Below are 14,457 nucleotides of genomic sequence, written 5' to 3' on the forward strand. Positions count from 1 at the left end.
CTGAAGAGATCCATTTCATCCAAAAAATCTATATTAAGTCACAAAAGCCAACTTTAAAGAGGTTAATAATGTTTTATGGAAACTTTTTTATTCTTTGAATAAATAATCAGGACTCGAAGAAAGCAAGCTCCAGACTTGTACAGTCTATTTTAAAATGGGCAGATATGCAAGTTCTATCAAAGGCTTGTGCTTGCACAACTAATATGGGATTCATAAAAGTAAGAGCTGGGAGGGGCACACGTATTGCCTAAATGCATAAATGATCTCTGACCTTTTATCTGGAAGTCTCACTTGGTACAAATCCTTTAAAATGGTTAACTGATCTGTTAGTGCAATCATGACTTTACTTGGGCTTTGCCTCTTTTCATCAAATTCAAACCTTGTTTATGTCACAGACTCTCAGGAGAGTGTTCTTCACATCACAAACATGACACAAGATTTGGCATAACCAGTGGATTGGGCAGGAGAAGCTCAGAACTGGTAAAACCCTACCTGACATAAGTCATGTCAAGCTAAAAGGCAATGGCAAGGCAGATGAACTTGGTCTCATCCATTACAATTACTCACCAAAACGCAGTCACTCTGTCAAGTGGGGAATTTCAAACAAATCTTTGTTAAAATCTGAAGTGTTCAGCACTGGCTTGCCTTTCCTCTTGTTAAAAGCATACTAACTACCTCTTCTTTCTCCTCTGGGATCAAAGCCAGAGTAATGCTGATTTGCTGCTGAAAAATCTTATTTACAGCAGATAAATATTCCTGAACCACCACCTGTAACTACAATAATGAGATGAGAGCGCTGTATTTCTGTTTTAGCCCTATATAGTTGGGTAAAAAACACAAGGTAACAACAGAATGGGTTTCGGGACAGCCATCCCTTGCTGTAGAGGGATACGCCACATAGCAGGAATAGAAGAATACTGTAGTGTTCAAAATTATCTGTATTTTGACCTAGTAGCTCTATGCATCCAGTAACTACATGCATCGGATCTCTTACAGCACAAGAGCACTCATCATTCTTCTCCTCCTCAAAAAACATCTACTTTTCTTCACTATGACACAACATGAGCTATGTTTTTTATGCTTTTACACCCAAAATCCTAAGTGGAAACCACATATTCCATTTCCTGACAGAAGAACTCCAGGCCAAAACCCATTAATTCCAATTAAAGAACTCATCCAAATGAAGTGCTCTGTAAATCAAATGCAAAGCACTGCAAGGCCCCTTTCAGTTGAAGCAACTGAAATATTACCAGCAACTGCATACGTAAGCTTTTTTACTTTGTACAAGATGTTCCCATTGCCACACAGCAAACTCCAATTTAGCCGACACAGGAGCTAAGAAAGCTTGCAGGGCAGAGCACCAAACAGATGCAAATTTATCTTTGGCTTCCAAACCACAGCAGTGGCAAGGTTAATTAGACAAAACACCTCTACAGAGATACATGTAAGTACTCAGGGAATCGAGGTTAGAGAGTTAAAAACACAGGAAAGCAGATCTCTGAGCAATGTCATAAACACAGTAGGAGCCAGACCAGGCTGCTCAAGGCTCCATCCAACCTGGCTTTAAACACGTCCAGGGATGGGGCAGCCACAGCTTCCCTGGGCAACCTGTGCCAGTGCCTCACCACCCTCACCATGAAGAATTTCTTCCTAATGTCTAATCTAAATCTGCCTCCATGTTTCCCTAAATTTTTAAGGTGGAAAAATTATTTAAAAAGCAAAATAAATCTTCTAGGTTTTGCAGTCTCATTGACTGCAAACTCACAATCGTCTGATTTTCAACCAACGTTTCTGCCTTAGAAAGCTGGAGCCAAAAGCTCTAACGAACCTGCTCCTTAGTCTTTCAAGTGCAGAGATCAGCAGCAAATCTGTGTGGTATTTCTAAGGGTGCATTTCCAATGACGCAACACCAGCATGATTTAACGTTAGAGCTACACAAAAATGACCTTGGCATATATATAGTTTCCTGGGGAAAAACTGAACCAGCTTAAGTAAACAGTTTCAAAATACATTGTTTCTGATTAAAGTATAATTAAAATACAGTATTTACCTCTAGAATTTAATTTCTAAGGAGCTGTATTGATCCCCTGATGTTACTTAAAGAACTGGCTCCAGGAATTTCATTGAATAGAAGGAACCACGACAGTCACATGGTTTAACCTCCAGTTAAATAATTTCATATCAGCATTTCCATCTCCAGCCTGGATGTTCCCATCCCCAGGCTGCGCTTCCTTCAAATACTTCTTTTCAAAGACTATAATCAGGGCTTAACATTGAAATAGGAGCCTACCATAAGACTCAAAGCAGTTCACACTCTAACAATGTGCAAAAATTTACAGTAGGGATCATATTCCAAACAATACTTCTCATAAGTAAATCCATGGCAGTTCATATGTGCTGTTTGCAAAGGCATGGATTCTAGACTTACAGTCCCCACAATTAACTGTGTGCTTTCACTTAACTACCACAGGCACTAAAAAGTGCCTTTTTCTTTACCACTCCAGATGAAGATGCTTGTATTGACTCTAGTACTTGAGTATTATCTCATCAAAGATAACACAGCTTCTAAACAAGTGCAAGAGATTTTAGCAAAACCTCATTTTTCTCCTACAAATGAAAGTGGAAGAAGGATTTACAAGGAAGCTGTGTGGACAGAATTTCACCCAGTAAAGGGACCAAGCAGGGAGAAGGATGGAAAGTTAAAGCAGAAATGAAAATACTGAATACAGGTAATCACTTAACAAAGCTCCAGTCTAATGTGCAGGACAACAAAACTCTTGAAAAGAAGAATGAACCAAGCATCTTGGTTTTGTATCTTGTTGTTGAACTTATCTGATCTGTACAGGCGGGGGGGAATATCACACTTACTTATGTTACTGTCAAATCTGTATTCCTCCCCATGTGACTGGAGCCTCATCCTCCCCATAAGGGAGGATGTTTTCCTTAAACAATTTCAACAAATCTCAAAGGGAACTACAAAAATTTCATACCAATACATGGAATCCTAAAGGAAAAACTAATAATGTTGAACGGCACAATAAGCTGATCGCTTCAGATTACATCGGTCACACTGGGGAGCTCACAGGAAGGATCTCTTCCATCTTTCTCCTGTAATAGTTTTCCTCTGGGGAAAAATAAAAAGGTGGAGTTCCACAAGCAGAAGAGAAAAATAACCCTCCCCCTTTTTCAAAAGCAGTATTGTATTTGCAGTTTGGTATTTTTGCAGGCTTTGATCTGCAACACTAAGCACAGCTGATCAGTTTGTTTCAATAAGGGTTCTGCCACAATATTATCTGACATTTTTACTCAGTTGTGCTCAAAGTAACCCTAGCCACAGGCATTTTAAGGACCACCTATCGATATTAGGGTATCTAATGTCTAGGAAATCTGTATGCCTTAATACGCACAGAGAGAGAATCCCATCATGTAAGAACTGGAATGCATATATAGTGATGTGTGCTTATCACACAACCACAGAGGACAGAGAACAGTCTCCTTCACTCTCTAAATACATGAAAGCAATTCAGCCAACCACATAGGAATAACTGGAATTGCAGTGATTCCCTGTATCCTTTGCCTCAAGGATACTCTGAGAAAACTGTTGCAAATGACTGCGTATGGGGTGAAGCTCCACCCATACCGAAATGGGTATCTGCCTCGTGAACCCGAGTGCTACATCACTAAAGCCTCACTTTGATGCAAAATACAGAAGACAGCTCCACTCAGTTGCTGGTCAAGGACTTTTAATGAAGAACAGTGCTGCAACAAGTGTTTCACTGCTAGCACTTACACTATGAAGGGAAATGAATTACATGACGTTTCATTCCTACTGACACACCTGTACTTTGTGAATGTAACATGATAGACCCACTCTGGTCTCCAAACCACCCCAGGGGTGGAAGAAAACCCAGGTCACAGGAAGAAAATATTTTTGCATCATTCATGAAATAAAAATATTTTTTAAAAGGTGTTTATTTCATCTTTATCTCATCCTTTTAAAATTTATTTTTGTGCATGGTTTAGAACGCAATATATTTGTATAGTAGCACAAATACGGTATTTATAAGTAAATATGTATATATTTGGGGTGCACACTCTAAAATTCTTTGCCAAGAGGTGTGATCAAAAAAGTCTGAAGATCCCTGCCCTAGACAGCCTTATATACTTAAACATCAGTTAATGTAAGATGAGAAAATCTCAGCCAAATTAAAATGGGAAATCCTTATATCCAATCAAAAAAAATAATAAACCCTTACAAAGATAAACCCTTAGAAAGTCCTGCAGCCTTTGAAAGTATTATAAGTGAGAACTACTTAGAATAGCAAAACCTCAATTCATGAAATTTAGACTTCTACACAAATGAAAAGCAGAACAATCCAGATGTGAAGTTCTGCCCAGAGAAATAAAAGGCAAACAAATTAACCAGCTCTGACACCACAGAAGGAAACAGCACAGTTCAGATCCCACAGGAAATGGTAGCACAACTTTACACAAGTCAGGTACAGTAATTTCAGTTCTGACTTCCTGGTGCCTCTGTGTGTCTCTTCGACTTAATAACATGAATTCCACCTTTTTGCATTAAAACTACTTCCTTTTCTCTGTTTATACAGGAAGTAATTTAGAGGTTTTGAATTTCCTTGGTGTTAATTTCTTATTTAGTGTCACAGCTATGGGCTGGCATTACCTCCAAGTTATTTAAGGACACTGTACTATTTGACACCCTTATGTTTAATCAGAATGATTAGATTAAATAAGGACTTTTCAGACTGGTATAAACAAAAAATTGAGCAATGTAATTTTGTTCTGGAGGAACTTAGTTCTGGAGGAAATTGCTATATTAACTAACAAAAAATATTCACATCAAGTACTGTTTTAATCACTACAGCAAAGTAATTACGCCAGACTTGTTAAGCAGAGCATCCTTTTAAAGTTGTCTACTTACAGAGTATTTCACCATTTACCACACACAAATGCTGATTTCAAGTTTTTTGAGAAAATTATCCTCCACTCAGAGTATTCCAGCCAGGATTAATCTGAATGTTGCCCTAAGGCAGGCACAACAGAATCCGTCTGTAAACTCAGAAAACCCAGACCCACTTCTCAGAGAAGCAATGCATCTCTAGGTCCAAACCAAGTTCTCTCAAAATTGCTAGATTATTTATTCCCCAGAGAACACTCATTAGTGTTGCAAAATAGATGTTGTTTACAAAGATACAATTGCATTACTGGTAAATTAGATCTCAATTCTCTTGCATAAACATGCTATACAGTTTGCCCATTTCCTTTCATATGTTATACATTCCGTAAAAAGATCTATATATCTTAACTAGCAGGTTTTTCCCCTCGTTTCCAATCACTTGAAATTACTTTAAAAGGTTTGTTTGATAAAGATGAAGAAACCCAGCCCTAGTGGAATACTGGCAGTTTCAGACCAGAGCATCCACTAATATATGTGCAGTAAGATCCACCAGGCTTGCACCATTAGACTACTACCTTCAATTATGAATTCAGCCACAACTGCCTTGATGGGAGCTATTACAGATGTGTAGTTTTGCCTTTTGAAAGAGGAAAACAGGCATTATTGTAAGCTGACACACCAGCTAAGAACAGACAGGTAGCAGGTCAAAGACATAGAAAAAGCACAGTGGGTCCTCGATAAATCTGTTAGCTTTTCAGTCATCCAGAACGCTGACTCAAGGTTGCAGAAGTTTTCTTCCTTATGCTTTGCGTTTATATACAATCCAACTTTGATTATAAATGACCAAACTAGGTCGTTTCTCAAGTTACCAAATTCTATAGAGTTAAGACCCTGATAAAGGTCTGATAACTTGGTCAACAGGGAAGTAAAACCTCCACAGCGCAAAAGTCTCATGAGACTGCAAACTGTATCCAATCCGGCGTCTCAAAAAAAAAAAAAAAAATCAATGCAAGAAAGCCTGGTTCCATCTTATACTTAATATATCTCAAGGAGTACAGCTTTTATACAAGTGCAAATCAAACCTGAAACTACTCTCAAAGATTAGTTATGAGCATCACTAGAAGAAACTACTTTAAACTGTGCAACCAACATCATGAAGTAGAGATGACCCCAGAAGCACAGATCCATTCACAGTCTGCATTCAACTTCCACAGAAAATTTATCAGTTAAGAGGAATAAAATGGCAGATTTAATCATTTATTTCTTTTGTGACAGGATATTTTTGCATATAGAGCCTTCCAATCTATTTCCATCTTATATATTACAGAAGTATTTTTAAAAGGATGAGTTGAACTCTTAAATGTAGCTTAATATTTTGAATGGAAGCAGTATTTTATGCTATTTAATATGATCTCATGTTTGGCCACTGAGCAGATGTCATCCTATGTACTAGAATTCATAAATATCAAAGCTCTCAAAGCTGACTCACAAATTCAATTTTATTAAATACCTTTTAAATGAATTATGTTATTAACGGCTTAAGAATCATAATAGGCCTATCCTTGCCAAGTACAAAAGGGTAGAATTCAATTCAACTACTGAATATTTCACTATACACAAGTGACTTTCAGTCTGTAGCACCATGAATAATCATAATAGATACAGTGTCACAACATACTATTAAACTGAGTGCTTCAGTATCAAAAGAGGAATGGTCACCTTTTTCCTCCCCTTATTTGGCAAGACCAACAGGCAGGAGAGGAGAGGTAAAGCACAGATGACTTATGTCAATAGTAACCTATAAAATGACCTGCCTTCCGATCAGTTGCAGTTATTAGCACATGCACCAGTGCTCAAGCAACTTGACAGCACCACTGCAGCAACAGTGTCAAGCACTGGTGCACCACAAAATGCTGAACAGAAGGGGCAAGGAAGGCGAGGGGTGAGGAAATTCTAAACACCTTGCAGGGTTTGTTGTTTTGTCGAACAGATTTTATCTCGGGGGAACAAGGGTGGAAGTCACAATACACTAGTTAATACGACAAAAAAACCAAAGCAGAGAGAGACTGGGAGGGAAGAGGGGAATATGAAAACATTTATGTGTAGAAACTATTTCATAGTGTATAAAAAGGTACTAATGTTTAAGACTGCAGAAAGTGAATCAATAAATGGCTGCTGTGTAAAACCGAAAACATAAGTAAGAAACAGCTCACACCACTGTGTTTCCAACTTAAGCACAGATGTTATTTATTTTTCCAGTCTCAAATTGCTGAAAGGATGGTAGGAAGCATTTTGTTTGAATGCAGAAAGGCCAAGCATAGCAGAACCAAGGAACACCACAACCACTAAGAAAAAATCCCCCAGCTGCCAGCATTCATCCACTCAGTAATTCTGCTTCATTAGGGAACCACAACAGATTTTTTTTTTTGTACCAAAAGAACAAAGTCATTCATTCACAGCTACGCAGCAGATGAATTATGCTGAGGAAAGATCCAAGTCTGCAGCTTTTGCCAGAGCGTAATGCTGTGGGGAGAAAGGGCTGCTGTGTGGAACAATCTGTTATGCCTGTTCCCAAACAGACGGAGCAGAGCAGCAGCCTTTACATCAAAGCATTGTTATACAGAGGGGGAAAAGTCACAAATGTTTTAACTGCAGTCATTGCCTGCTGCCTTTTGAGTACATCCAGCTTCATGAAAGGCTTCTGTGTAAAGTGCTGCCACAGACCAAACCTTGTTGCCTGAAACAATAGTTGGAAACTTGCCATTTTTTGCCTGTCCTTGCTACTTAAAGACTAACTTTGAGGTGAGATAGCACAGGGTTGACAGGAGGAGAAAGGAATAGGACACTATCCATGATAGTAAACAGTGCTAATTCTTCTAGTGCTCTCTCCACCACTCACTCTCTTCAATCTCCTTCAGCTCTCACCCCACCTGTCCCACCCTTACTTTCTCTTTTATTGTATCCATTGCCTTTCACTCCTCTATTCTGCTTCACTAATCTGCTCATTATCAAATGCAAAATACATGAAGGGAGAAATTATGATCTAACAAATGGTTAAGTAAAAAAAGGACTGAAAATGGAAACTAATTATATAAAAAACTGCATAAACTGGCAAACACTGAAGAATAGTCAGGTTCAGACACGTGAATATGAAGCTACTCCAGTGATTTAACGGTGTATTTATATTTCATCTCTGTGTTCAGAGCATATATACTACACATGTTACTGTGAGGAATAAGAACAGCTCCAGATCAATAATCTATCCAAGCTCCAGCCTAATAAACTTAAGGCTGACGTACAGAGACTTGTATTGAAGTGGCCAGAAGAAGACAACAAACTCTTTTCAAACCTACAGGTTCACGCATACAATAATATCTGGCAGGAGGAACTGTCTCCGTCCTCTTCCCCATTGAAAAATGAAAGAAGCATATTTAAAAAACAAAATATGAGAAGAAAAATTTCTAAACCCACCTCTCTGTAACCTAACACTGAGGAAAAAATAAGTGTGTTTTTAGAAATCAGATTATCTTTCTTTAAATTTTATTGTGGTCTTAAAACCTTTTTTAGGCTAACTTGCAGCAAAAAAGACAGGTTTATTTTAACACGCAGCTCTACAACTGCCTGAAAATGATAAGAGATTTTATGGATGCCGGAGAGTCAAATCTTATTGATCTGACCTAACGTGCAGATTGCCACTGCAGATCGCCACTGCTGACACAAAGCAGACAACAGAAACATGGCTGGGGAAAACACTGACCTTTAATTTAAATGTACAGAGAATATTTGAAGCACAACTGAAACATGCCATTCACAGATGAATGGCTTATGAGGAGATAGGGAATTGTATCACCTTAATTACGCTACAGCAAAAGCGTGTCTGCATGTGCATGCATGAAAAAAAAGACAATATGGAATATTAGGCATATCTTCCTGCACTCAAAATCCTTTCCAACACAGCTGCACAGCTTTCTTGTCCCTTGGAGGTAAAAAGGGAAGACAGAAAGGAAATGACTGAAATCAGTGACAGAAACATGAAAGAAATTAGTTTCTCCCCTAAATGACAATAACAACATTTTCATTGAAGGGTTATCAGCTCCATTTACTCCGAAGTGCCATACCTGTTGAAGTTAATGTCTGGATAACTGGAATACTCAGACTTCATCTTCGCATTGCGACGTGGAAAAGTACAGAAGAAAGCATTGGCCAGGAAACTTGCAATCTGTTCCTGTGACATTGTGATGGAGTGATTCATCTTTTGTTTCAGCAGAGGTATTGGCTACCAATAAAAGAAGTGAGGGGGAGGGAGGGGCAGGAGAGAAGAGGGGGAATGAGAGAAAAATTAGCTTACCCATTTTGAAAGAAAAAACAGGAGCACAAAATTACATTTGTTAAATTAGAGCAAGAGTAATTTAGGCCATTGGTGAACCCTTTAATCAGCAGCACCATTAAAGTCAAGAACAGTTTATTCAAGATGATTTGGAAAAAGCTTGCTTGACGAACTGCAGATTTCTAATCAGTAACAAAAAGAAAGACCAAGAAAACACAACTTATCAAACAAAACAACAGGGAAGGAGAGGGGGAAAAAGAATAGATGGGATGTTACAAATCCTGGGCAGTCATAAAAACTGAAGTAAATCCCCACTTTCACCAGGTGTTTAGTTAAGAAACTCCTCAGGAATGCTTTCAGCTACAATAACCACGCTTCATACCTTACAAAGAAAGGTGAAAGTCATGCTGCAGACTGTGCTCTATGACAGATTTTGAATTTTTTTCCATCCTACTTGAAGAAATAATACTGATAAACAATTGCACAAAGTGCATTGTTAACCATTCTTCTGTAATCAGAGTGAACAGAAAGCTCAGTGTCACTTTTGCCTTCAGTTTGGAGTTTTTATTTGGCTCTAGACAGGCCTTCGTTAATATACAAAGGAAAAAACTGAGGGGACACCAAAAAAAACCCTGAACCATTTCACATCTTCCATTTTATCAGGTTTTAGCTTCCTACTTTGGAATTTTCACTATGTTTGCAGCATCTTTTATTCTCAATTATGGGATAATACAGGGGTCAGGATATCATTCTGACTGCTATGGAATCCAGCAACAATTACAATAAACCCACTGGACAGGAGAAAGAGAAGTTTTCACTTCCTCTTCTAATACCATCACAACTAGCCTAGCTCCAGGAGAGCCGAGAGCTACATTTTAATCTTTTGAGCTGTGAGTACAGAATTTGGTACTCAGCAGTCTAAATTAGTAGACAGCCCTGACTCCACAAAGCAAACACGCTTCCCTTCAGTCTTACAACTACTCCATTTACCTTCACTGAATCTCATTGTGTCCTCTAATTAACAAGCTGTATTATGATGGCAGAAGTCACACAGCTAGAAGGCGAAAAAAGCTTCTCAGCTCTCTCTAATAAGTTCTAAAAGCCTACAAAAATAGTATATTTTGGACAGCATGTTACATTGGAACAAATTTAGCTTTATATCTAACTAAAAAAATGAGTGACAAAATTCTTCACAATTTAGACTGCCTAACAGTACGACATCTTTATAAAAGGCATTGCTATGTAAACTTGTAAGTCTTGTGCTTGACTTTGTGTTCAGCAACTTCACAGCATTCTCAAAACAGTGTCTGAAATCACATACCTGCTGCAGGACCTCCGCAGCATCACAAAGTCGGGAGAGTTTCTCCCTGCTCCCATCCAACTAAGTCAATTCAGAAAATTGTATCAAGGGGCTTACAAATTGTTAGGTGCTACCTATCACACATCCTCACTTACCTGATCAGTCTTATTCACTTTTATCAGCTGTATAACCTACAGAACTGACTCCCACAATAATTACTAATGAAGGTTTGTATGTGGTCAAGTAATGTGATGTTCTAAGTAGAACAAAATACGTTTCCAAGTAAATGAAGTCTTTATAAAAATACTACCTTCTAGGATTAAAAAAATGCTAAATAAAAAGTTAGATGTTTTAAGATTATTCAAGTATTTCAGCCTTATAAGTGTGATTTTCAAACCTGAGAGGTTTCGTGGTCATTTCATTTAAGAAAAGCAAGAAGCAAGTCCAGCAGACAGCAAAGTAGGTATTACTGAAGTTTAGGCTCAAAATACGACAGTGAGATATATTTTTTTTACATTCTATTATATCATTATGGATGTGCATTGCCCTTTCTGCTCCCCAGGCCCCAGCTGCATCAAACACAAGAACTACAGCTTTTTATAAAGAAAATAACATGACTCTGATGTTTTGTCCTTAGCTGTGTTTGCTTACCTGGGTGCAGATACTAGGGAGACAGAGAGCCAGCTTGACCATATCAGGAAGAATGGACTGGAACAAATGTTGAGCCTCTGCATCCTCAAGAACCTGTAAAAGAGAAAAAAAAGGGAGGAGTCAAAAAAAAAAAACCAAACAAAAAAAACCCCCAAAAAAGGCTGTTACCTTAGAAACAGCAATTGTACAAAAAGTTTGCAAAAAAAAATAGGGTCTATTAGCTCCATGCAAGCCTGCTGGTTTTTTTCATGGTTGTCCCTCACTACATTTTACCTTGCATTTTTACCTTACCCTAACCTTTTGGCTACCTTAAACTAACTGAAATACAGAAACAACTCTCAAAAGTTGAGAAAACACATCACCAAATGTCCTACAAAGAAAGGAACCTTGAATAAGATATTGTCTGACCCTTTGCAAAGCAAGGAACAAAATTCAACTTACAAAAATCACTTCCTAACCACATAAATACTGGAATCATTCACTTCGCTTCCATATCCAGGTCACAGCCCAAGACAAGTATCTGTGATGTTCTCCTGTTAAAGACACCTGGAACGCACTACTGGGTCCAATCAGTGGCCCCCAGCAGCAGCCAAAGGAAATGCTCTGTATGAAGAACAGGCAAACGTGGCCACCACCTGCTGCCCAACCCCACCACGAACTCTTGAGAACTACAGCTGTTGAATTACAACATGTTAGAGGGTATAGCCTGTCTGGTCCCACACACCAAAGTCGTGAACTTTTCAGTCTCTTCTTGTAAGACAGCTGAGCCTACAAGTATTTCTGTTGCCTTCCTCTACTCTAACTTTCTTCCTGAAAAGGAGAGACCAGCATTGACAACTGAAAATAACCAAGCACACCAATGTTTCACAAGGCTTCTCAAAGCTTTAGCACATCAAACCCTTTTTGTCCTACTTTAAATTCCCTCTCTGACACTGTCTGGCCCACTGTTGGCATGTTTGGCTGCCAAAGGGTATCAAGCCAGTGTAGTTAAGAGTCCAGGATCCCTCTTTTAAGACGCAACAACCAGTTCTGAGCTCAGCGTCATAGGTTTAGATGAACCCACACACACACTATTCATGTCCCAAACACCTATTTTGAAAGGTACTTTATGGTGGGCAATGCTCTTCTAAGAAAAGCTAGGACAGGCACATGAACGAGAGGCTGTGACAAAAAAAGCAATGTAAAGCAGCGCAGTTGCCATACTCAGAGGGACATAAAAGCATGTCATACCCTCAATAGTCTCACATTCTGCCACACAAACAGCCTGGAGACCAACAAGAGAACAGCACATTCTCCACCTTCCTGTGTAGTGGTGCAAACCAGGTTTTAACATGAAGTTACAACTGAAACAAAACTTCAAAAGAACAGCCAGCCTAGGAAACATGGAAGTCAATTAATGGAGGAGGAATCCAAGTAAAACACAGATCGTTACTGAAAATCAACTTTTTAATGGGAAAGAAATTAACAAGATGCACCTCTCTCTATTTACACAGTAGAAGCCAGGTATTGACAATTATGCCCTAACCTTCAACACCATCTGCTCTAGCAGGAGACTTTGCTCAATGTTTTTAAGTGCCATAAAGTAACAAAACGAGCATTTAAAGGCTGGAATTTCGGATCACAGTACACAAAATGAGTATGTGAGCTAAACCAATTCAAAGGATGACATTTAACCTCAGATGTCTACCAGGCTGTCAGATTCTGATATTCTCTCCCCTTTGGGTAACACTTCCTCTCTTTTAAAGTTGACACATAAATAGTGGCTGCTATGCTTTGCTGACTGCCACAGACTATACAGTATCACTTATGTGGTGACACATTACGGCACTGGACTTTGTCACAGCTGTCAAGACTTCAACCTTTTCTTTATGCTCCTTTGAAAAAAATATATAATAATAGTGTGAGACATCTCTTCCCAAAACAGCAACAAAATGCATAACTGCAAAGTTCACTTCTTAAACTCTGAAATTCTACTTTGCTTTCCCCTTGCCTTCCTAATGTTGTACCAGAACACGCTCCCCTCTCTACATTATTCCTACACATGACTTTTACTAGGCCTCCACTAACAAGCACCTCAAAATTTGGAGGTGTTAATGCCCAGAAGTGTTCTCATTGGACTTAAGCTGATTATTCTTACACATAAATGACACATAAGGCGGTGAGGTTTTGTGATGAACTATTGGGTGCTCTGAAAACCTTACTGCACATTCACAAGCGAAGTCACTTAAAGGGACCTCACAACTTTAAATCAATGATTTTTGCAAGTGCTAAAGTTCACAGACCTTACTAAGAAACTCCTAACTCTGTGTCACTCTCTGACCAAGCAGCCCAAGCAACCCTGATTTGAATATTCCCCTGCTTAGGCAAAGATCTCCTAAATATTGCATGGAACACATTCATCGTTTTCAAACACAAACATAGTTTGTTTCTTCCACAAAACGACATAACTGCACATACCAGCTCTGCTGTTCAACTGCAGGTGCTGGTTTTATTATGAAAACAACCAAGAAAACGAACAAACAAAACCCTTCTCCCTAAAAACATAAAAATCCAACTCCTTGGGGAACTGCTCAGTCCTTTGCTTCCCATTCACATCTTGAGGCTATAACCCACTATTGAACAGCAGCAGGAAGCCAGAAATACGTATCCTTCCCTGCTTTGGGTTTCTAAAAGCCCCAAGCAACCTGAGTCACAGCCACATCCATGTAGTCATAACTTCCCCTTTCTGCCCATGGACTCTTCCCATACAGGTAACGTTCCTATGGGGTTTCTATCAAAAGGAACATCTGCAAACCCCTGGCTGCTTAGCCTTCATCCTCCTTTGACTGCTAAACCAGCAAGCTGCCACAGCTGCAGAACTGTACAACAACTGCTGTTGCTGCATATTCTCAGCCATGCTTGGCACACCACAGAGTTTTCTCTCTGACAGTTTTCCCAGACTTTAAAAGCAGCAAAAACAACAGAACACTCCATCATGGAAAGTAAAAGGATTCCAGTATATGGAGTGCTGACACCACAGCTACGTCTGACAGATCCCACGATGCAAATGCCAGCCTGGGAGAACCTAGCAACAGTGCAGAGAGTACCTGGTCACAGAACTGAAGGAAGATCTATTGAGAAGGAAATGCTTCAGGAAGCGGTGACTTATAACCACATAAATACTTACAGCCACATTACATATTCTACTTATTTGTTGCTGCTGAAAAGAGGGATGTGCCATTCTACCTCCCCAAACGCACTAACCCACCACATTTCACCACT

At 39.1% G+C, this 14,457-nt stretch overlaps 1 protein-coding gene across 2 annotated transcripts in view; it reads right to left on the reverse strand.

Annotated features, from left to right (window-relative positions):
- PARG (poly(ADP-ribose) glycohydrolase) overlaps positions 1–14,457 on the reverse strand; it is a 66,109-nt gene that overhangs the window by 27,876 nt on the left and 23,776 nt on the right. For both annotated transcript variants that reach the window (XM_069864068.1, XM_069864067.1), the window contains exons 8-9: positions 11,197–11,289; positions 9,037–9,194 (exon numbers count right to left, since the gene is read on the reverse strand). In XM_069864068.1, the coding sequence (XP_069720169.1) occupies positions 9,037–9,194; positions 11,197–11,289 (251 nt within the window). The remainder of the gene's footprint in view (positions 1–9,036; positions 9,195–11,196; positions 11,290–14,457) is intronic.

Source organism: Phaenicophaeus curvirostris, chromosome 9 (assembly GCF_032191515.1).
Source record: "Phaenicophaeus curvirostris isolate KB17595 chromosome 9, BPBGC_Pcur_1.0, whole genome shotgun sequence".
Classification (NCBI taxonomy): domain Eukaryota; kingdom Metazoa; phylum Chordata; class Aves; order Cuculiformes; family Cuculidae; genus Phaenicophaeus; species Phaenicophaeus curvirostris.